Here is a 23,980-nt window from a genome sequence, read left to right on the forward strand (position 1 = left end):
ATGCTAGCTCCCATTTTCCCCCAACCTGCCCTGCCAGGCCCGCAGGCCATTATCCAATTACTGTCTCTATATAAATACTGTCTCTGTATTTCATATGCAAAAACATCATATAAAACACAAACAGGAAGCAACAAACAATAAAAAAACCCAAATCCTCAACAGCAATGAATGATGAGACAAGGGACAGAAAAACCTCAATCTTAAAGAAAGCAGAAAAGATTACAAACGGAACCAACTTTGAAATGTTAGGGTTTGAAACACTGTTAACCTAGCCATTAAGTTAAAATAGCAAAAGGAGCTAGAAGAAATTAGACCGAACTTAACAGAAATGGGGGTATGAGAAATTATTCAGAAGAAGAAATGAAACCTGTGGTGATCTCCCATGTAAAACAATGTGGGAAGTGTTCCCACATAGATAAAGCTTAAATGATAATCTGCAAAGATACCTGGTAAGCCTTGAGGTCCTGGTAGTCCTGGTGGACCTTTCCATCCAGGTTGGCCTGGGAGCCCTGGAGGACCAGCATCTCCTTTGATTACAATACTCTGTCCTGAAGGACCAGGTAATCCGGGGGGACCTAAGAATCCAAAGACACAAATTTCAGGGCAGATAAGAGAAATATCCAAAGAAGAATACAAGCCAAAGTGACATAAGGTTAAAGGAAGAATCTGTGTGAGAAAACCAGGTATATATATAGGCCTGTGACTCTATGGATACAACAAAGATCTGTGTAAGAAAACGGTACCATTTTCTTCCCCAGAGACAGAAATACTCTCTCTCTCTCTCTCTCTCTCTCTCTCTCTCTCTCTCTCTCTCTCTCTCTCTCTCTCTCTCTCTCAATTTATCTATCATCTATCTATCTATCTATCTATCTATCTATCTATCTATCTATCTATCTATCTATCTATCATCTATCTACCTACCTATCTACCTACCTACCTACCTACCTACCTACCTACCTACCTACCTACCTACCTATCTATCCTTGAGGAAGGAATCAATGGCTAATTAATAGGCACATCTTTCCTCTTTTCAATCATCTGTAGTTCCTGCCTGCTGTACTTGTCAAGGAACCCACTGAACTAGTAGGGTAATTTAGACGATGCACACTGTTACCGTTTATAGGAACTCTCTCTCAGCCTCTTAGCATAAAAAACTGTTTTCATATAACAATATACATATGTAACTTGTCATCCGTTCAATGGAAGATGGTAAAGGGAATACGAAAACTCCAGACCAAACTCTCCGCCATTGAGATGTTCCACCCCCTCAAGTCTCAGAAACCCACAGGGACAGTTCTACTCTGTCCTGTAGGGTCACTGTGACTTAGTATGAAAGTCAGCAAAAATCTCAGTGAGGCACTCGGTGCACTTATCTTACATGGAAAGGTATGTTATCAATATTGCACGGATGAAACAAAAATGAGAGTTTGAGGGATTAGTGACTAGATGTTGAGTTTTGACTTACCCCTTTTCATTGTCTGTGCCCAGCAAATAGGCTGAAATATGGATTGTAAACCTAAATATTTCTCTATGCATTTAAGTGTGTCAGATAGAACTAGCTCAAGAAATAAGTCTTACCTGGGGGGCCAAGAAGTCCTGGTTCTCCTTCAGGGCCAGTTGAACCAGGTATTCCACTGGGTCCTTTCATGCCTGCAAAGAAAGTACACACAATCTGCAGTGCAGTAGAAGGGCTACATACTTATGCTAGCCAAATCAGAAAATAACGATCTCGCTACAGAGAGTCTCCTGTAAAGAGAGATCCCCAAAACACTTCTTTAAATACCTGGGAATCCTGGAACACCAGGGAGTCCAGGATCTCCCTTCATGCCATTGAGACCTGGCCGACCAGCATTACCCTGAGTAAATAAAAAATCATTAATTTTTACAAGAGAAATAGAGGAGGGAGGGGAGAAAAAGCATAGGTAGTATTTATTGAATAATATTTACAGCACTGGCTCTAGAGGTAGAGGTCCTGGATTCAATTCTCAATGTGCCCTGTGGTTGCCTTCTGTGACCTTGAGCTGATTAATTACACTTTTCTCGCTTCTGATATGGGAGAACATAATAGAATTTGCTTCATGGGGTTGTTGTGAGCATTAAATGGGATAGTTTAACCAATGTGCTTAGAAAACGAACTGGCTCATGATGGATGCTTAACAACTAAGGTAAAGCAGAAGGAAAAATTTTCCCAGAAAAGAAAAACGCAACATATTTCCAATAAAATGATCAACAAAAAGTGGTAAGAACATACCCTGTCAGAGGCAGAGTACATGTGCGACCCAGACAAACAAGGAAGTCTGTCAAGTTCCACCTCTCATGTGTTTCAATGTAGTAGCTACTGTCCTATGTTTATGTTTAACATTTATTTTTTGGTTTATGTCTAATGTGATATGTGTTTGGATTTGATATGCAAAAACCATAGTGGTAACTTCTGAAAATGGTATCAAAATATAATAGAACCTGGCTATTAATTGAGCTTGATGGTGAGGAAAAGTGCAGGAAGAAGAAGAGTTAAAAATAAGTCTAGAATGGATCTAAAGGAATATGTAACAGCTAGATCATTTAGGGCGATGGTGTACAAGTCAAAACATGAGACAATGGAGCTTCTACTAAAAAAAATGGAAAGGGGGGGGGGCAAGCCTGGTATAGCCTGTTATCTCAAAAAAGTATGAGAGAGAAAAAACAAAGGGGAGGTATGTCAAAAAGCCATAGCACCCAGCTCAAAGATGCCCTTATTGGCCAAATCTGAGATGATGTGAGTATAGAAACACCTTGTGATAATTAAAATATATGTATATAGATCATTGACAAAAGGGAATCCACATGGAAATAAATTAATAAGTAAATTGCTTGTATAATCTACATTTGCAACTAACTCAGAATGGATTGGTTGCAGCAAAAATAATCAATATATTTAAATCCCAGGGAGAATTTTGATGAGAATCAGTATACTTGCATGATGTTAATATGCCCCCCAATCGCTTTGCTTATTAATTGCAAGGAGAGATACTGTCCTCCATGTAGTATAGCCACCAAAGGACACCTTGAGTGGGTAATCAAAATTAAGACCACAGAGGGCCAGATGGACATCTTAGGTATGCATGTCCGATATCTTGAGATGGGCACAATATCACTTATGTAGCATGGCAGTTGAGGTTGCAGCATAACCTGAATCTCATCATGAGTAAACCTCAGACAAGAGGGAGACTTACAGTTCTCCCAGGATGCTGCAAACAGTTAACATGTTCAGCTACTAACCAAAATGTTGATGTTTCAAACCCACCCAGAGGCAGCTTGGAAAACAAACCAAGTGGTCTTTTTTCCTAAAGGTCACTGGCTTGAACACCTGATGGAGCAGTTCTACTCTGCACACACGAAGTTTCACTGCGTAGGGATCAGTCAAGGCCATGAAAGAACAATTTGATTCATAGCCACTACTCTAGACTAAAGGAGACTGGAGAGAGATGAGCAAGATGATGGTGCAGCTATGAGTTGGAGCTTACTAGATGGCCAACTAAGAACAAAAACAAGAGAATAAAGATGCAATGTGCTATCTGGCCTGGATTCTATAACCCCCCAAACCCAAACTCAGTGCCATTGAGTTGACTCTGACTCAAAGCACCCCAAAAGACAGGTAGAACTGCCCCTGTGGTATTCCAAGCCAGCAACACTTAAGTGAGCAGAAAGCCCTGTCTTTCTCCCATGGAGCCTCTGGTAGTTTTGAACTGCTGATCTTGAAGTTAGCAGCCCAAAGTGTAACCTCTACACCACCAGGGAGGAACATTACTACTAAAGGTATTGTTAGGCAAAGTGATAAATTGGATTATTACTCATTCACTCACTGCCATCAAATAAATTCTGACTCATAGCTGTCCTATAGATAGTAGAAAATAAACATCCTATTGATATTCAAATTTCAGAAGTAAATAAATACCATGGTTATATATTTTAAAAGATTATTTTATTCCAAAATATGCACTCAAGTAGTTAGGGATATAAAGGTATGATAGCTGCACCTTCCTAATGTTTCAAAATTATATATCTATTATATGTAATATATATTATAATACATATTATGGAAAGTAATATATACTAGCTATATAATATATATAATTATATGTAAAACCATTATGTGTGTGCTCAAACTAACATTGAAATTGGATGCATATATGTATTGATGTATGACTTTTTTTTATAGATGAACATAGAAATCTAGAGTCAACAGTCTTCCTCACAGGCACAAAGCAGAAGTGTGAGATGGAGCTGAAACTTGATCCTCACTCTATCTGTTTTCAATCACTAAAACACTCCCATGCACCACTATTACTTCCCTCTCGGTTCACTCATCCTCACCCAAGGCTCTGCCATGCACAGTTCCTTTGCATAAATTTGTTTCTACTGAAATGAACGCTTCCGAAATCTAAAATGCTAAGGACATCAAAGAGTCCAGGGAAGGTAACTTGTGAGTAAATGGGCTTCTCCTTCCTTCTGTAATTCACCAGTGAGCCTTGTATGGAGTTTCTGTTCAGTAGTCATGAATGACAATGATACCCCTTTGAATTGAATTCTCATTAAAAAAATGAACAGTTTCATTGATGTATACTTCACAAACTATACAATTCAATAGTTCAATCAGAGAGGTAAACACCCCCGTCCTTCTCTCATCAAAGAGCGACTCCTATGTCCTACCGGGAATCCTGGTGGTCCTTGATCTCCTTTCAAACCAGGAAAGCCTGGTTCTCCAGGTGGGCCTGGGTTTCCCCTCTCTCCTTTAATGCCTCCATTTCCAGGGAGACCCCGGGGACCTTCTGGACCTGGTTGACCTTGATAATGCACAACAAATGACCACAATTCAGTAAGGCACAAGAGTGAGTAGCAGAAGAGTCAGCCCATTAAAATAGTGATCTACTAGTTTGCAGAATACAAGTTCAGATTGCATTGCAATATATTGACTGAAGCTGCTCCCCTTTGTAATATAAATGGGACTGGGTACTTTTTTTATTATTAACAATAGTTTTCAGACACTGGTTTGCATGGAATCCACTAAGCTCATATCTAAAGAAAAACTTTGGGGTAGGATAAAAGTTGGCCTCTGCTACCTTTAATGAAGTCTATACCTTTAGAGTGGGAAAAAAACCCCAAATATATTGCAGAACAGGACCAAAAAAAACCCAAAACTCACTGCCATTGAGTTTATACCAATGCATAGAGACTCTATAGGACAGAGTTGAACTGCTCATGTGCGTTTCCAAGGTTGTAACTGTTTGAGGGATTAGACAGCTCGGTCTTTCCAGTGCCGAATGGCTGGTGGTTTCGAACTGCTTACCTGCCCCCAGGGCTCCGTGGTCTTAAAGCAGAGAACACATCAGAATCATTAGGAGAGCTTATTAAAACACAGACTTCCAGGGTGTCCCCACTTGCAGACTATTGGATTCAATAAGGTTAGGGAGGGACTTGAGAACTTCCAATTTAATAAGTGCCCCAGTTAAGGGTGAAGCAACTGGTTCTAGGACCAAGTATCTTTAAGAAGCACTATGGTGAGGCAAACAGGGACTGATTCAAGTCATTTGTCTCACTGTAATGAAAATTACATTCTTTTCCTTTGAAGGACTTATTTTTATTCAGCTTTTACGACTATGCAATTTAGATAGTTACTTCAGCAAACTAATTGCTGAATTTTACTTCAGTGATATGTTTTAAATGCATGCATACATTTAAAAGTGCCGGACAGCTTACTGGTTTGATCTAGCTGTTTAAAACCTTAGTTTTTCATATTTCCATATTTCGCATGTATTAACTGGGGAAAATGAATTCTGAGAGGAAAATGAGTTTCTGAGGTGAAACAAACATTCTGTATGTAGCTTATAAACAAATGAAATCATCTAAATTGGGAGTTTTGCTAAACTCTTTCTCTGATTCCATGATTTTAGCCTTTCATTCTAAACAAAGATGATCAGTACCATTAAGCAACCAAGGGGAGCTTCTTATTGGCCAATGCCTTTTGCACCCAAAGGGATACAACTGTTGTCTGCTTGCGGAGGGTTATGCATGAGGGGCTTTCAGTCCATTTTTGCAAGAACTTTTGGAAGCCCTCTAGTAGCTGCTGCGGCTGAGACTAAGTAGTCCTGTCTTTAGAAAATAATTACAGCCCCCTAAATAATAAACTCATAGCGACTCTGTAGGACAGAGTAGAACTGCCTCTGTGGGTGTCTGAGACAATAACTCGTTACAGGCATAGAAGTCAATATGTGGCCCCTACGCCACCACAGTTCCAATGAGTCAGAATGGACTCAGTGCAGTGAGCTTAGTTGTTGAGAAATAATAAACAGCAAATTCATTTAGACCCTCTCTCTTGTGGTGTCCTTTGTTTTTCATTGATTTTTGACAAAAATGAAAGACATTCATGGATTATTTCTGACGAGAGTAAATGTGAATGTCCAGGGTTGTGTTAATGGTTAAATATGGAAAAAGGGCTACCTTTTGATTAGAGATGGAATTATGGCCTTTTCTCCCTTCCCAATACTCTAAGACCCAGAATTAATGCTACAGAGCAGTTGGGTACAGTGATGAAGTTTGAATACCACCTCTGTTCAAAATGAGCTGTTTTTTTCTGCCTATGTTATATTTATGTTTATGTTTATTAATGGTCTCAATGTTTTCCTGTTGTGAAATGGAAATTACAATAATGCCTACAGTATTAGGATGTTGAACGGATTGAATGAGGTGATATGCAGAAAGCACTTACCAGGGTACTTAGCACCCAGTCACAACTATGTAAAGGATTGTTGTTGTTATTTTATAACTAAAGGTAGAAACCTATTTCTTAAAAGAGGCAGCTTTTAATATTTCAGGAATTCCTATGCGATTTCATAACACTACCTGAGAAATATGATCAGAAAAAGCATGTTTACAACCGTAGAAAAATGGTTTTATCTTTAAACAATTTAATAATGTCTATTACTATTATATATAAATAATTTAATTATTACACTCTAACCCAACAACCAGGTGATACACTCAGAAATTCCATTCCTGATCAGAAAGAATGGGTTGGGGAGCTTGATGTTTGTCAAACCAGAGAGGGTTATCCATAATATGTGATTTGACCTAGAAACCAAGTAGCAGATTCGCTTACTTGGAAAGTAAGAAACTATTTCTAAATCCGTCTAATAAGAGTGACAAAGTAAAGATTAAAATGGAAAATGGTGGATGGAGTGGGAAACTTTTATGACTCTCTTCTACCATCTGAAAATTTATCAGCACATTGTATCATATGGAGGGGGGAGAGCAAATCAACCAATTCGGCATGTAATGGGCAGTAGTACTCCTTTTGAAATTAAAGAGAAATAGTAGAAAATTGGCAAGGCAACATTTCAGACGTCCTTTTCTAGAGTCCCTCAAATTTAGATCAATGACATAAGTGATTTATTAACTTTTACTTTTTTAAGCACTATTCTCATTTTCTGTTATGGAAAATATCAGTACCTGGATAGGTTGTGCTCAGGCAACATATGTAGAGTTTCCACATGGGTCATCACTCTCTGCCATCGAGTCAATGCTGACTCATAGCTACCCTACAGGGCAGGTAGACCTGCCTCTGTGAGTCATCCAGATTGAAACTGTTTACGGGAGTAGAAAGCCTTGTCTTTCTCCCGAGGAGCTGGCTGGTGGTTTTGAACTTTGGATCTTGCAAACCACAGCCCAATGTATAACCCCTAAGCCATTAGGGTTCCTTACTCACATGGGCCATGCACCTGTCTAAATAAGTGCAGGACTGAGTAAAAATAAGTATTTTTCACTTAAAATCTGACAGGTCTTCATGCATAGATTACCTACTGTAAAGAAGTGAAACCATAAAGACTTTGTGCCATTTTAAACTTGATCATAAACAAGTCACGTTACCTTCACCAAAATGTTAAAACCAGAGCAGGTCATATTTGAGGGTAATAACACTTTTCAATGACTTCTGAATTATAGCAAAAAGTGCATTTCTCTTATTATAGATACAAAGCAGTAAAACAAAACAAAAACAAAAAAAGAATTGACCAGTGAAGTATCTAACCTTGAAAACCTGGGAAGATCAGAGTTCACCAAAGCCCAAAGATCGATGTTAGCAGTATCAGACATCACACAGTACAAAATAAAATTATGAGTTAGAAGTGGTTCACATTACTACAAAAGTTAAACAATAATCTTCTTTTCCAGCACTTGTTATGCCTACAATATAATCAGCATTCACAAAGAGCCATACAAGAGGTATGGTGAGCCAAAGCTTTTACCATTGATGTCTCTTTCTAGAATAAACTCTGTTTGAAAAGCTTTGAAAAGTTTATTCTAGAAAGAGACATCAATGGTAACACTGCTATTTTGGCTTTCCAAAAGTTAGTTTTTCAAAACATTAAAGTTGGCAAAATAGTACCACTTCACTGACAGCCTTCAGTTCCATTCGCTAAAAGGTAATTTGGGATAATTATTTAAGTGTATGTTGACCTCTGTTATCCTTTAGTAAATAAATGAGGTGACAATTCTTGATTTTTTAGACTGTCTCAAAGCGATACAGTTAACTTTAAAGTCCTCACTGACAAAAACAAAACAAATAGAGATCAAAAGCTGAATAGAAAAATATCAAAGTATACAATGACCATGGCCAACTGCAGTTTGAAAGTCATTTCTTAAAGCCACATCACGATTGCTGTTTAGAATTCCTCATTACAGCAGAATTATAGAGGAATCATTATAGAGGACAAGTCAATATATCTGAGTTTGCTATGGAATTTGGAAATACTGATTCAAATTTCTCAAAGAAGTAAAGACCATCAGTGAAGGTATGCTAAATGGTGGCATGCAATATCCCACTCCAAATCACATAAAATATCACATTTACTTTTTCATTATCCAATTTACGTATTAAGCCAGACTATTCATTATTTTAAAAAGGATCATTGACTTAAAAGATAAAAAGCCTACAAATAGGATACTACTTGGCTAGTGTTAATTGACTATAAATATAATTTCTTTTTCTTATAAGTCTTGCTATGATTTATAAACACTGAATATTAGCAGAAAGAATAAATATGCTAGAACACTAAATCATGAGAGTTTGGAAATGTAAGAGATAATCTTTGTTCCAGTCTTTAATATGTGACTTTGGGCAAGTGAAGTGATTCGTGTCCGTTTTCTCATGCGTATGATAAGAATAATAGTAACACATGCTGTAAGCATGCTCAGGGCACTCAATTAAAAAATATTGACCTAATATCTTCCACATACCAGACCCATACTTTGACTTTACGGATCCTAAAACAAAATTATGTTATATGATGTAAATGATTGCAAACCATCTAAAATATAAAGCACATTACAATTACTGCCCAGTCACCATATTGTAAAGCATTTGATATTTTGAAATTCAGAAGGTTAAAATTTTGCCTGTGTATTAAGCCACAGCTAGGGAAATGGCTCCAGATAACACTGAGAGGAGTCTGGTCATAATTAATTAAATAATCAGAATTCCTCCCTAAGATGATGCAGAGTTTAGAAATAAATACTCTCTTTAAGAACTCTTAGAAACAGAATTCACTGATACACATTTCTGTCTGAATAATAGGAAAACTAGGGATTGTATCATAGCAAAACTTCTAAGATACCAATTTCGAAAAGGTAACACTTTAACGAGTTATATGTCAAATCAATTGTGTACATGAGGCTCTCAATCCAATACTTGCAAACCATTTAGCCAAAAAATAAAACAAAGTAAAAACTTAAAGTCTTGGATGTAAGTGGTAATTACTAAAGATAAAGTGATGAATTGATCAGCCTGTTATTCTGAATCCATTTAATGTATAGCCTTCAAATATTTGCAAAGAAAACATCGCAGAGACCAGGTTTCAATAAGTAAGTTAGAGCACATCTGTAAAAGGTTGTGATATCACATTTTTTAAAATGTGGTTTTGTTGAGTATATCTAGGATCTCAAAAGAAAGCAGTGTTCTTTCTGGCTGACAGTTAAGTCTAGCAGTGATTACAGAGCAGAATTTCACATAAGTCATACAAAGGAAGTCTTGAAATTATAGTTAAGTCCCCACGTTAAGTACAACTGGCTTATGGACAACTTGTTTTGCAAATCCAGAATGATTTGCCATAAATCCCACTCTCCTACAAATCTGCATTAAGTACAGTAGTTCACAATATTGAACATATACTACTTAAAACCCTTAAAAAACAACCCCAAACCAACTTTTTATTGTGATTTAGGTGAAGATTTGCTGAGCAGCTCATCAGTTTTACATTCAACAACTCATGCATTGCCAGCCCTTCAATCAGTTGCTCTACTTTTTTTTTTATGTGTTTCTGCTTTCCATTCCTGATCCTTTACAAACTGTCTAAATTTTGTCTTTGGGTATATGCTATCCTTTTGATGTTAAATGGCTGATTATTCTAGCACAGTAGTGGGTTCTATTCCAGACCTGAAGGATAACAATGTGTCATTGTCTTGGGGGTCCTACCTGTCTATTTCTGGTCAATAAGCTTGGCTTCTTTTATGGTTTTGAGGATTATGAAGCCTAGAACAGTGTTCAGTGTGTAACTTTGTACTTAGTTTGCATTTTCCTTTTATTTACCTTTGTGATATGGTTCCAAAACATGAATCCAATGAAAGTGCTGATAATGCATCCAAAAAAAGGAAAATGCTCACTACTGAAAATAAGGTGGAAATAATAAAGTGACCAGAAAGAGATGGAATTCAGTTGTACATCAGTGAAAATGATATGGTAGAAACTAGAGCAACAGGTGATTGAGTCTGAAGAAGAAGATGGGGACTTAAAACCTCTAAACGTGAAAAAACGGTTTTGACTAAGGAGTTAATTGAAGTCTTTCATATCATTAAAGCAAGAATGAAAGTTAGAAAGCAAGATCCTCAGAGCGATTCCACAGAGTTTTCCATACAGGTCTAAGCTACTACCAGGCCACTTAGGGTGAGAAAAATAAGGTCTGTACAATGCTTCCTTTGTAAATCAAGAAATTAACTCTAGTGTAAACTCTCTCCAGCGAGTCAAACCCTGACTCTCCAACACCAGGCTGCTTATTTTCAACAGGCTGGCATTCCATCTTAAGGCACTCTCATGAGACTAAACAAGTGCACTATTCAGAGAACTTGTCTGCAGCCATCTACTGATTGCAGAGACATACTTTGGCATTTTATGTTTGGAAACCTGTGCATGTTTGAATTGGAACCCTAGTAGTGATACTCCTCTGTACTATATAGAAAGACAAAGACTTGGCTAACTGATGCTAACTACAAACTATATGTACCTGTTCAGTGTTACCTACAGATTTGACTAAAAAATAGAATTAGAAACTAATCATATTCATAACTAGAGGACTGCCTTACATAAAAGTACATCCTAGTTTTCTCTTTATCTTGATGATAGTTAATTTGACTGCACTGATATTAATATTTTTATGGTATGCATTCAGGACGTACATAAAAACAGTTTCCCAGGGTTAGTGGAAATGTTGAAGTAACTGGAAATAAGAAAATGGAGGCAGGGTCCAGTTTCATGGTAAAACTAAAATGGTAAAACTTGATCCACTCTATTACTCATTACATTCAAAACTAGAATAAGAGGCACACACACCAAGCCATCCAAATTCATTAGTAGAAAGGTAATAAAATATTATTATGATAAATACTTAACCAAGCACTTGAGAGCCCTACATGATAGTTCCAACCATTAATAACTAACAGTATGACCTCAAACAATCTTCTCTGGGGTTTCAGTTTTTTCCCCAGATGAAACTTCGATCCCTTATGTAGCGGACATTCTACAGCTACAGAAGGAATAGGCTGTTCAGTTCAGAGGAATTAGACACCGAACACCTTATGAATAGCAGCAGAACAATATCAGACACTGAAAAGCTCATAAATAGCAGAACATTGTCAAACCCAGTGCTAGAAGATTAGCCCCTCAGGTTGGAAGGCATTGAAATGTGAGCTGCTATTCTGTGATGCTCACCTTCCTGAAATGATCACCGAAGGCAAAATGGGTGCATAAGCAAATGTGGTGAAGAAAACTGATAATGTACGACTGTCAAAAGGTATAGCATCTGGGGTCTTAAAGGCTTGAAGATAAGCAAGCGGCCATCTAGCTCAGAAGCAACAGAACCCACATGGAAGAAGCACACCAGCCTATGTGATCATGAAGTGTCGATAGGATCAGGGACCAGGCATCAAAGACCCAGAATAAAAAAATCATATCATTGTGAAAGAGGGAGAGTGTGGAGTAAAGTCCATGTGTAGGCAATTTGAAGGGTTGTGGGGAGGAGACGAGCCAGTCAGAGTGCATAACAGCATCGATGATACCTACAACTTTCCTCTAGTTCTTGACTGCTTCCCCCACCCACTATCATGACCCCAATTCTACCTTACAAATCTGGCTAGACCAGAGCCTGTACATGGGTATAGATAAGAGCTGGAAACAGAGAATCCAGGACAGATAAACCCCTCAGGATCAATATTGAGAGTAGCCATACAAGGAGGGGAAGGAGAAGGTGGGGGGAGAAATGGGGAACCAATCACAATGATCTATCTATAATCCCTCCAAGGGGGGTGGACAACATAAAAGTGGGTAAAGAGAGACATCAGTCAGTGTAAGACATGAAAAAATAATAATTTATAAGTTATCAAGGATTCATGCGGAAGGGGAAGAATGAGGAGCTGATACCAAGGGCTCAAGTAGAAAGAAATGTTTTGCAAACAATGATGATGGAAACAAATGTGCATATGTGCTTGACACAATGGATGGATGTATGGATTGTGATAAGAGTTGTATGAGCCCCCAATAAAATGATTTATTAAAATAAAAAACATATGAGCTGCTTCCTCAAACCAGCATATATATCTACTAATAACTGGAACTTGTCATATATAATGTATGAATTTAAGAAAATTGGTTTCATTTTATTGAATGCATAAAGATTGATATTCAAGTCATTAGTGAGCTGAAATGGATTGCCATTGGCCATTTTGAATCAGATAATCATGGTTTACTATGCCAAGAATCACAATTTAAAGAGGAAAGGCATTACATTCATCTTTAAAAAAGGAATTTCAAGATCTATCTTGAAGTGTAATGATGACTGCAGCAGGATAATATCCACACCATACAAGGAAATCCGGTTAATAAAACTATTATTGAAATCATGTACCAATCACTAAAGCTAGTCATAAAAGAAAGAATTCCATCAACTTCTTCAGTCTGAAATTTATCAAACAAGCACTTAATCCATAACTGTCAGCAACTCCAATGCAAAAGTTGGAAACAAATAGGAAAGAAGCATTCTTAGAAAATATCTTGGTGATGGAAATGAAGCTGGAAATTGCATGTTAAGTTTTGCAAAACCAATCACTTCTTCATAGAAAATACGCCTTTTCACTTGTCTTCAAACAAGAAGCTATCTAAGTGAGGTGTCAACTAAGCTCACATGGAAGAAGCACACCAGCCTCTGTGATCAAAATATGACAAATAACAAAATCCAAATATGATGGAGGGAAAGTTTGCGAACACCCAATTTGTAGAAGGCTGGGGGGGCAGCGGGAGTCCAAAATCCATCTACAGAATACCTATGCATGCCCCTGGCGGATGCCCTCGGACCATGGTGCAGGGCTGAAAATAGCCTTGCTTTCAGACAGAATTTACTTTAAACTATGGGATCTGGTCATGTGATCTCCCTCTTGATGTATTCCGGATTTGTTCTAGGTTTAAATATTTTTTTCTTGTTTCTCGACATAGCTTTTCTCTCTTGTTTATTATTATCAATAAATACTATTTTCTTCTCTATTTTGTTTTGTTTTTGCTATGTTTAGCAGTTTATGAAGCATAGAAGAGATGAATGTATAGAGACAATAATTGGTGTAATAGTTTATTGGGGATGCAGGAAAGCTGAGGGGAATTGGGGAGCAAATAATGGATACAAGAGGGGAAAGGATTCACTAGAATTGATTGTGGTGATATATATATATATATATATATACATATATATATACATATATATATATATAACTCTTCATATACAAATGAACTATGGAAAAGTGTGTTATATGAATTTTGTCTCAAACTATTGGAAAAAGGTACTTCTTTTCAACAACATAAACTGTGATTATACTCATGGACTTCTCCAGATGGAATGAATATACAGAAATCAAATTGACAATATCTCTAGGAAGACGTATTGGAGAAGCTCCGAATCAGCAGCCAAAATGAGGTCAAGGGCCAACTGGGTAACGGACCATCAATTGCTAATATGTAGGTTGAGGATGAAGTTGAAGAAAGTGAAAGTATATTTTGGCCACAAGAGCCAAAACATAACCGTAAGTACATCCCACCTGAATTTCCAGAACATCTTGGGAAGAGAGTTGATTCACTTAATACTAGGGACAGACCTGATGAGCTATGGGGTGACATGAAGAACATCATGCTATTGTTAGGTGTCGACAAGTTGGTTCCAACTTATACCAAGAACGAGACACTACCCAATGCTTTGAAGAAATCAAAAGGCCATTAAATAGACAGGAGAGAAATAAAAGAGCAAAGTGGATGTCAGAAGAGACTCTAAACTTGCTGTTGATCATAGAGTAACTAAAGTAAATGAAAGAAATGATGAAATAAGTGCTGGAAAGAAAATTTCAAAGGGCAACTTGAAGAAACAAAGTAAAGTATTATAATGAAATGTACAAAGAGTTGGAATTAGAAAACCAAAAAGGAAGAGCATACTCAGCATATCTTACATTAAACGAACTGAAGAAAAAATTCATGTGTTGAGTTGCAATATTAAAAGATTCTATAGGCAAAATATCACATGATTCAGGAAGCATTAAAAGAAGATGGAAGAAATATATAGAATCATTGTACTAAAATAACTCATCAACATTCAACCATTTAGAGACAGCATATGATCAAGAACAGATGGTAATGAAGCAAGAAGTCTTAGCTGCATTGAAGGCATTAGCCAAAAAAAAGACTCGAGGAATTGACAGAATATAGCCTGAAATGTTTAAACAAGCTGATGAAGCACTCACTCACCCATGCCATGAAATTTGGAAGACAGATAGTTACTTGGTCAACTGACTGGAAGAGATACCTATCTGTACCCATTTTAAAGAAATGATGTGCAAATTTTAACACAATGTGCAAATTATAGACTGGTGTCATTAATAGAATATGCAAGTAAAATTTTGCTGGAGATCATTCTTCAGCAATGGTTGCAGCAATATATTGAGAGTAAGGCTATAGAAAAGTCAAGTAGGATTCAGAAGAAGACTTGGAACATGGGATATCACTACTGATGTCAGATGCATCTTCACTGAAAACAAGTAAACATACGATGTCTACTTGTGCTTCCTTGACTATGCAAAAGCATGGCATTGAGAGGAATGGGAATGCCAGAACAGTTAATTATGCTCATTGCAGAACCTGTTGTTGGACCAAGAGGCAATCCTTTGAATATTGATTAGAGGAAGACTTATTAGTAACCTACAATATGCAAGGGACACAACCTTGCTTTCTGTAATTGAGGACTATAAGCACTTGCTGATGAGGATCCAGGATTGCATCCTTCAGTATGGATTACAACCCAGTGTAAAGAAAATAAAAAACTTTACAACTGGACCAAAGGGTAACATCAGGGCAAACAGGAACAAGGTCGAAATGGTCAAGGATTCCTCTTGTTTGGATGAACAATCAATTCTCATGGAAGCAGCAGACAAGAAATCAAACAACACATTCCATTGGGCAAATCTGCTGCACAAGGCCTCTTTAAAGTGTGATAGAGCAAGGATGTCACTAAGGTATATTTTACCCAAGCCATTGTATTTCCAATGTTCTCATATGCATGTGAAAGTCGGTCACTGAAAAAGGAAGACTGAAGAATCATATTTGAATTGCAGTGCTGGTGAAGAATATCAAACTGCCAGAAGAACACACAAATCTGTCTTGGGAAAAGTGCAAGCAGGATGCTACTTAGAAGCAAGGATAGCAAGATTTTGTCTAACATCCTTTGGACACATTATCAGGAGAGACTAGTTCCTGGAAAGGACATTAGTAAAACAGAGGTAGACTCCTCAAGGATATGGAGTAACACAGTGACTGAAACAGAGGACTCACATGTAAGCATGACTGTGGGGATGTGCAGCGTTGTTCTACTGATCTGAGTTGATTATATTGATATTTTCTCTTACTCTGTGTCTATTAGACCAGTAGAATTAAAACAGTAGAATTTAGAATTTGGGGGCAATCCAAAAGGAAGGATGGGATGACTTAGAACTCTACAAGAGGTATGGCAAGCCAAGAATCACATCTTTTTACAAGATTCACATACAATAACTATTGTTGTTTTAACAGTGAAATCCATGTTGAAGGACAGTTAACCTCATTTGCATTTCTGTTAATATGGAAGTCAATAATCAGAAATTTATTCTAAAGGTAAAGATAAAAACACAAGGAGGCTTTGGAAGATTTGTGCAAAATTCTATTTTCCTATGAAAGGTGTGAAGCCCCTTTGTATAATTCTGTACTATAATTTTCAACCAAAACAGACATGAGTGCATAAATTTTGAAATACTAAATTAGACATCAAAATTAGATAGCTTTGGGTCGTTCCAATTAGACAGAAACACTATACTCCATGAGTTCTTGAAATTTGCAGAAATAAGCCAACATGAAATAATTGAATTGACATATATGCTCTTAAAATATATCTGACTACTAGAATATATTAGGTAAAGATATCTATATATGTACATACATACACATCCATACAAACACACATATATGTGAGTGTATATATATATAAATATACACAGATGAGTATATACACATATGTATAAAATATACAATAAAAATGTAAACTTCATGCAGTTACAATTTTGCAGTTAAAGAGCTAACCTGGAGGACCTAGATAGGGATCAGAGTTCACCAAGGTCCAATGTCATCATTAGCAAAAGGGAAAAATATCAAAATTGTTAGAAATATCAAGAAACTAAAGCATTACACTAAATTCTTTCAAGTAAAAATTAATTCAATAAAATATTCTGAAAGTTCATATTCATGCATGTGAACATAAACTAAATTATCACCATTTTGAGTAAACACTAAAATCAAAACAGCACATTATGAATGTTGAAAGGCCAGTAATCATTTTCATAATAATTATTATTAAGAGCTCTGATGAGAACAATCAATTCTTAGTTGTAGCTTATGAACAAATTAAGAAGTTATACACACTCAGGAGATGTGTGTTAATTATCTGAAGAGACTTTTGTTATGTTTCTTTAGAAATGGTAATTTCAATAGCTTTGGAGATTTTGTAATTTAATAGTAGATTTGAATAGCCTTTGTGACTAATTGCTTTATGTTGAAATATTTAAAAATAATGTTTAACAGTGGGCGACCTTACTAGTGAGAACAAATAACTACAGTGCTGATTAAAATATAAAAAGGATGATAATTTGGTTTATTCAAATTTTGGCATGCATAACCAAGCAAGGTATTTCCTTCAATTCTTTATATTACATGCAATAGAGTTAACCTAGCTGAGGTTTTCACTGATGTTCCTCAAGAGTGAAGGAAGGTAAAACCTTAAATAATGCCCCCTCTAAATAATCCGATCAGATCCAATACAATTTGGTTTTGAAAATGATTTCTGAACCCAATACATGATTCCATTTAATACATGTTTTCAAAGGACAAAATTTAAAAACTCACTGCCATCAAGTCAAAATCTTATTAAAATTAACTGCAATGGCTTTAGAGTTTACTGTAATTTAAATGGTAATCTTCCTTTTCAAATGCATTTGAAATAAAAAAATCAGAGATTTTCTAGAAGTTAAAGGCTTTTTTCCTAATATCTTAGATGGCACAAAACAAAGCAAAACAACCCACGAGGGCCAAGTTTTCAATATAAAAATGAAAGAGCAAGCCTCAAAAACCTTTGATAATATATCATCAGTGACTGGACTCAGCAAAATCAACCCTGGATGAAAATGAGCATTTCCAAAATTAGTAAAATGTAATGAGACTGTACAGTCACAAAATGAAAAGGTGCACAGTGGGTGCAAAGTGGAGATTACTAGAGCAGTTTATGCAAGACGAATGAGGGACAGACATGAGGCTGGTATGAAGAGATGTTGACTCAATGTAATCATGCTGTGATGGTGAAGATACATCGAATTGCCTAGTTCCTAGAGAAGATCCAATTGGTTTATTGTGCCCAGTGACATGTGTGGATCATGACAGAACCATGGAAACACTTCTGGTATGGACCACAGGCATCTATTGGGTGACCACTAAAATGATTTCCGTGATGACATGCTGAGAAGCTCACATTTAGAAATGCAGGGGGCATTTTGCTGTCAGGTTATTAGTATTGTTTTACCTTATAAAGAGACTAGTGAAAGTACTATTTCCTTGTTTCACTCTGTTATTTTGTTTACTTCAACTTTAATAAGTGATGAAATCCATGACTCAAAAGAATTATGAGATGCCATGGAAATGCATGCAAGTTCTTCAATGATAAAATGAAATTCAAAAGAACTAAATTCTTAATAAACCTGCCAGCAAATTGCAATAAATGGACTCATAAATACACCATTTTCCCACCACTGATGCACATACCTGGTCTCCCAGGAGGACCTTGGGACCCAGGGTTGCCTTTAGGGCCTTCCAGAGCAGGACCTGGAGAACCAGGAAGGCCTGGGGAGCCCTGTACACCAGGAAATCCCTGAAAGCCTGGTTCCCCCTTGGGACCTGGAAGACCAGGGTTTCCTGGAATGCCCGGTAATCCTCCATCACCCTTTTGACCTAAGAAAGCAAAGTGACATTAGAGAATCCATTAAGTGACACTGAATTATAGTCTTATCCATAAAGCCAAGTTACTCACACCTATTAAATAGAGCAAGTAAGGCTATTTTCTTGTTCACCCACCCAAAAAAACTGTTCTTCCTATTTAAATATATGGGGGCTTCAAGAAGTCCATGGAATGATTCCATTATTTCTTAATTCAATTTTTATGAACTTTTTGAAGCCCCCTTATATTTGTATTGGTTATCAGAGGTAATTGAATTAGTAATAAAAATTTAGAGAAGAACAATAGCTTGCATCCATAAAGACATCCTTGGATCACAGAGCAATAATCATATTGCAGTACCTATGAGGGGGAAATTGCACATAGTATCATCATGGTAGCTGGAAAAGATTCCTGAATCAATATTTTCAGTCTAATTTTGAGATTAATGGAAGGTGTAAATTTTTAATCGTTTCTGTGTGTCCCTGAAGGAAAAAAGATGGGGCTTGGAAACTCACAGGGGGAAGTCCTACACTGTCTTTTATGGGTGCTATGAGTAGGCATCGACACACTGGCAGTGAGTTTATTTTTGGGTGTGTCCCTGAAAGGAGCCCTGTTGGCATAATACGTTACATGTTGGGCTGCTAAATGCAAGGTCAGCAGTTCAAAACCACCAGCTGCAACATGGGAGAAAGATCAGGCTATCTATGCTGGTAAAGACTTGCAGCCTCAGAAACTCAGAGGTAATTCTACTCTGTCCTATAGGGATAACTATGAGTTGGAATCAATTCAATGACACTGAGGTTTTTGATTTTGGTCTGTTCCTGAAGACCATGCTATTCCAGATTTATAACAACAATCTAGATGAGTTGCTTTCCACCACTAACATTCCTGCAGGAAATATAACCTTGATAAATAAAACCACTAATTTTCGTGTTGGAATCATGAGAAGGACAGTAGAAGTTTTAGGAGGGGGTGGTGTGTGTGTGTGTGTGTGTGTGTGTGTGTGTGTGTGTGTGTGTGTGTGAGAGAGAGAGAGAGAGAGAGAGAGAGAGAGAGAGAGAGAGAGAGAGAGAATCAAGCCAATGCATAGAGCTAGTTTCAACTCATAGTGATACTACATATGGTTTCCAAGGCCTTAAAAATCTTTAAGGGAATGGATCGCCTCATCTTTCTGGTTGGCTTGAACTGCTGATCTTGTGATTAGCAATTCAGCCCTTACCTGACAGTGCCACCAGTGTTTCAGAAAAACCTCCATAAAATAGGCAATTGCCAGTTCAGAAAATTATATATATAAAGGCTTCACAAAGTGTGAAAGTGTGTGGGAAAACAGAAATAAAAATAATGGGGGAAGTGAATAAAAGTACAGTTGATTTTATTAAAATATGATTAAAATTGGAAAATTTCCATAAACTTTCTGAAGCCCCATCATATACATTTTGTTGAGTATTTAACTGTTTAGTGTTTAACAATGACAGTAAGTACAAGGGAGGACAGGGAGATGTGTAGATGTGGACACTCCAGCAAACTCCAAACTCACTGCCATTGAGCGGATGAAAACTCATAACAGCTCTATAGGACAGAGTAGAATAGCCCTTGTGAGTTTCTGAGACTGTAACTCTTTAAAGGAGTGGAAAACTCCATTTTTCTCCTGAGAAGCCACTAGTGGTTTCAAACTGCTGACTTGCGGTTAGCAACCTAATGCGTAACCACTATGCAACCAGGGCTCTTATGTGTGCCCCCATCCATTTCAAATATGCCAACATTCAAATTGAGTTTCCAAGAAATAAATTACTGATTTATATATTGATATAGATTTCTACTGTTTCCTTATATTTCCGCAATATTGCTTCCATGGGGAGAAAAGAGTGTGTTCATTTTCCAACTAAAAAAGGTAAACAATTATAGTGAAAACCACCTCTTCAAACAAGTTTGCCTTATTTCCTTAACATTTCCTCAACATTTAGTTAAGAAATTAAAAAGAGGTGAATTTCCATTAGGATGCATTTTTATACAGATTAGCTTCATATACTGAATCGCTAAATAAGCAATGCTTTAAGTGTTTTCTGGGTATGTATGTGCATTCTTTGTGTGCTAGAGAACATTCTTTTTGTGCATAGATTTACTAGATTTCATTAAAATTTACCAGTAAGTCCTGGGAGGCCAGGGGGTCCTGGGATTCCAAAGCCTGGTTGACCTGTCAAGGTGTAAATGAAAAGAAAATCTCAAAAAGGTAACAGTAATTGAAATAAATACAACTATTTTTAGATTATTAAGGACTTATTAAGTGCTATCATGTATGATTACATGGAATTTAGGGAAGACTTACTTTAACATGGAACACAATTCTTCCATGAAAAAACAACATGAGGCTAGAACAAAAATCTAGTCAATGTTTATATATATGAATGTATCCAACTGGAATATGGATTGCATAGGGAGAGTCATCCACAGAAGTTTGAAAAATCTGAGTAACTTGATGGGAAAAAGTGGGCAACAAAAGAAGTTTTGAGAATGAAGCTTGATCAGCAAACATGAGGTAATAGCTTTAGGATAGGCAGGAGGAATCTGATGGGGACGGGGGTAGAATCTATGATACCCGAAAAGGTCAGAAAGAAGATACACTGATTGCAAGGCAAAAGTTAAAGTAGACAAGGAGGAAAGTAGAAAACGGACGATTTAAAAAAATACAGCACCTGGTTCACCCTTCTGTCCAGCTGGTCCAGGAATACCATCTTGACCTGGTTTGCCTTTTTCTCCTGGAGGCCCTGGTGGGCCAGGATGCCCACCACCACCTAACGAACAGAAGTTATTATTAGCTTTAGAGCCATCTTTGCAACTGCCTTTTGCTACCACTTAATGGCTACACACTAGCTGCAGCTACCATTGTCTCAATGACACCATTCCTTTAAATATTGAAATTCTGTGAAAATGAGGCATAAAACAAAGGGATATACTGGGAATAAGGAATCGATTAATCATTTACTCAATTGAAAAGAGCCAAAAAAATCATTCACGCAATATCTCTATATTTTCAGTTTCACATTTTTGAGAGATCCTAAATGGGTTTATTTACTGACATATCAAGAAACAAATGACCTTAGTATAATCAGGAGAGTAAAGTGGGTAGGAGGGCCATGATAGGCCTTATATGAGACCAAGAAAATTGATTTGCTTTAAGAGCCAGTGAAAGAGCAAACTTGCTACTGCTTGACATTCTAACAATCAGATTTTCTGTCTGCTATCGTAAGATGTTTGGAATCACTCCCCAGAGAAGCTGAGATAGTTAAAGTTTATTGTGCCAACCTGGCCGAAAAACACATGTGGGGTCAATTGAATGGAGGAGTGATAAATGGCTCAGTGAGCCTCGCCTTTTCAGTTCTCGGGTCTCTTGCTTTGTGATGGTTGGACCAGGGTGCAGCTGCCTTAGCTAGTTCCCTGCTTCACCTGGCAAGGCTCACTTCCTGTAAACATCACTGAGGAGCCACATGGACCTACCCCGATGTAGCCCTGGCTGCTGGAGCAGCTGTGTAGAGACCCCTGCCAGTGCTGAGATGCTTACACGCTCATTGATTTGGCTTTCCTCCTGCATTCAGCATCATTGTGTGTGTTTTATGAGATGGAGGAGGACTTTGGGGATTGGTGTTGGACATATGGGCTAATGTTGGATTTGTGGGCATGGGCAGCACTGGGTTGGGATGTTTTCTTGATGTGCACTTACCCTATATATAAAAATCTCTCTTATACATATGTGTTTCTGTGGATCTGTTTCTCTAAAGTACCCAGACTATTACAGAAACCAAGGCCAGAAAATATGATTCCACAATCACTGTAAGCAAATTTTATTAAGAGTTGTTCATTTTATATCTAAAAAACAAGCTATGTGAAAGATCACAATATTTCCTTGTCTTAAAAATGTTCATAGACTATAGAGAAGAAGTTACTTTCCCAAGCGGAATCTGACTATTAGTTTGATACAACAACCAATTCTTTACTTTTATGCTTACCGATAGGACCAGGTTCACCAGGAAGGCCAGGGTTCCCAGGAGGACCATCAATACCTTTGGGTCCTGGAAGGCCTGGGGTTCCTAAGGTTTATTTATAAAACAAAAGAAAAATTGTAGTGCTTTGAGATCTACAGTTAGGATCGCAATTTCTAATGCTGCCATATAAACAGTGAAGGAATGAAAAGAAATCCAAAATATGTTGATATTTTAAAAAGATATATATATATGTATATGTTTATATTTATTCATATAATTGTTTGGGGATTTTTGCTGCAGTCAAGTTGGCCCTCAACTCTCTGCGAGGTGCCACACATAACAGAATGATCATTTTTGTGATCCAGAGGATATTTTCATAGGCTGGTTTTTCTTGTTGTTGTCTTTTAATGTATCACTAGGCCTTTCTTCTTAGCCCATGCTAGCATGGACATTCCACTGAAACGTGTTTCCCATGGTTTCACTGCCATTGAGTCCATTCTGTCTCACAGCTCAAGAGTGGCATGCATGTCTCTACTGACAGTCGGACAATAGGTATGCATGAGGTGCACTGTTTATAAATCAAATTAAGGTCTCTCATATGGAAGATGAATGTAATAAGCATAATTATGTATCTATAAATATAAAAACGACTACTATATTATATTAGCAAAATTGGTAGGATTACATTGCACGTATATACTATAGTTTTTCAATCCACCCACCCATTGCTGAACATTTGAGTTTTACCACACTTTAGCTAATAAAAATATCAATTCTCTTATTATGGAAACCTGGTCTGTTTCTATAGCATCAATTGTGAGGATGGTACATGACTATGCAGTGTTTCATCCTCTCGTAAAAAGAGTCTCTGAGTCAGAACCAACACAACATTGAACAATAACAATAAATTTGCCATGTTTATTTTTGCTAAAGCCTTTTTATGCACATCTTAATTTATCTTGGAGAAATACCTGAGTGGAGTTCCTATGTCAGAATGCAGTTGTGTCTTTAGTTTTATAAAAAAATTGCTAAACCACTTTGCACTCACAGGGCATGAAAACTTCCGTTGCTGTAGATCATTGCACAACATATGGCAATAGAAATTGTTTTAGTAATAGCCAATCTTGAAGGTTTGTAGTATTATCTCATCATCAATTGCAT

General features: G+C 37.1%; 1 protein-coding gene across 1 annotated transcript in view; it reads right to left on the reverse strand.

The window, feature by feature from the left end:
- Positions 1 to 23,980, reverse strand: part of COL4A5 (collagen type IV alpha 5 chain) — a 295,236-nt gene that overhangs the window by 26,408 nt on the left and 244,848 nt on the right. The window contains exons 38-45 of the mRNA XM_075538728.1: positions 22,844 to 22,924; positions 21,533 to 21,631; positions 20,983 to 21,033; positions 18,668 to 18,853; positions 4,690 to 4,823; positions 1,784 to 1,856; positions 1,579 to 1,650; positions 447 to 575 (exon numbers count right to left, since the gene is read on the reverse strand). Of these exons, the coding sequence (XP_075394843.1) occupies positions 447 to 575; positions 1,579 to 1,650; positions 1,784 to 1,856; positions 4,690 to 4,823; positions 18,668 to 18,853; positions 20,983 to 21,033; positions 21,533 to 21,631; positions 22,844 to 22,924 (825 nt within the window). The remainder of the gene's footprint in view (positions 1 to 446; positions 576 to 1,578; positions 1,651 to 1,783; positions 1,857 to 4,689; positions 4,824 to 18,667; positions 18,854 to 20,982; positions 21,034 to 21,532; positions 21,632 to 22,843; positions 22,925 to 23,980) is intronic.

The sequence above is a fragment of the Tenrec ecaudatus genome, chromosome X, assembly GCF_050624435.1.
Source record: "Tenrec ecaudatus isolate mTenEca1 chromosome X, mTenEca1.hap1, whole genome shotgun sequence".
In the NCBI taxonomy this organism is placed as follows: Eukaryota; Metazoa; Chordata; class Mammalia; order Afrosoricida; family Tenrecidae; genus Tenrec; species Tenrec ecaudatus.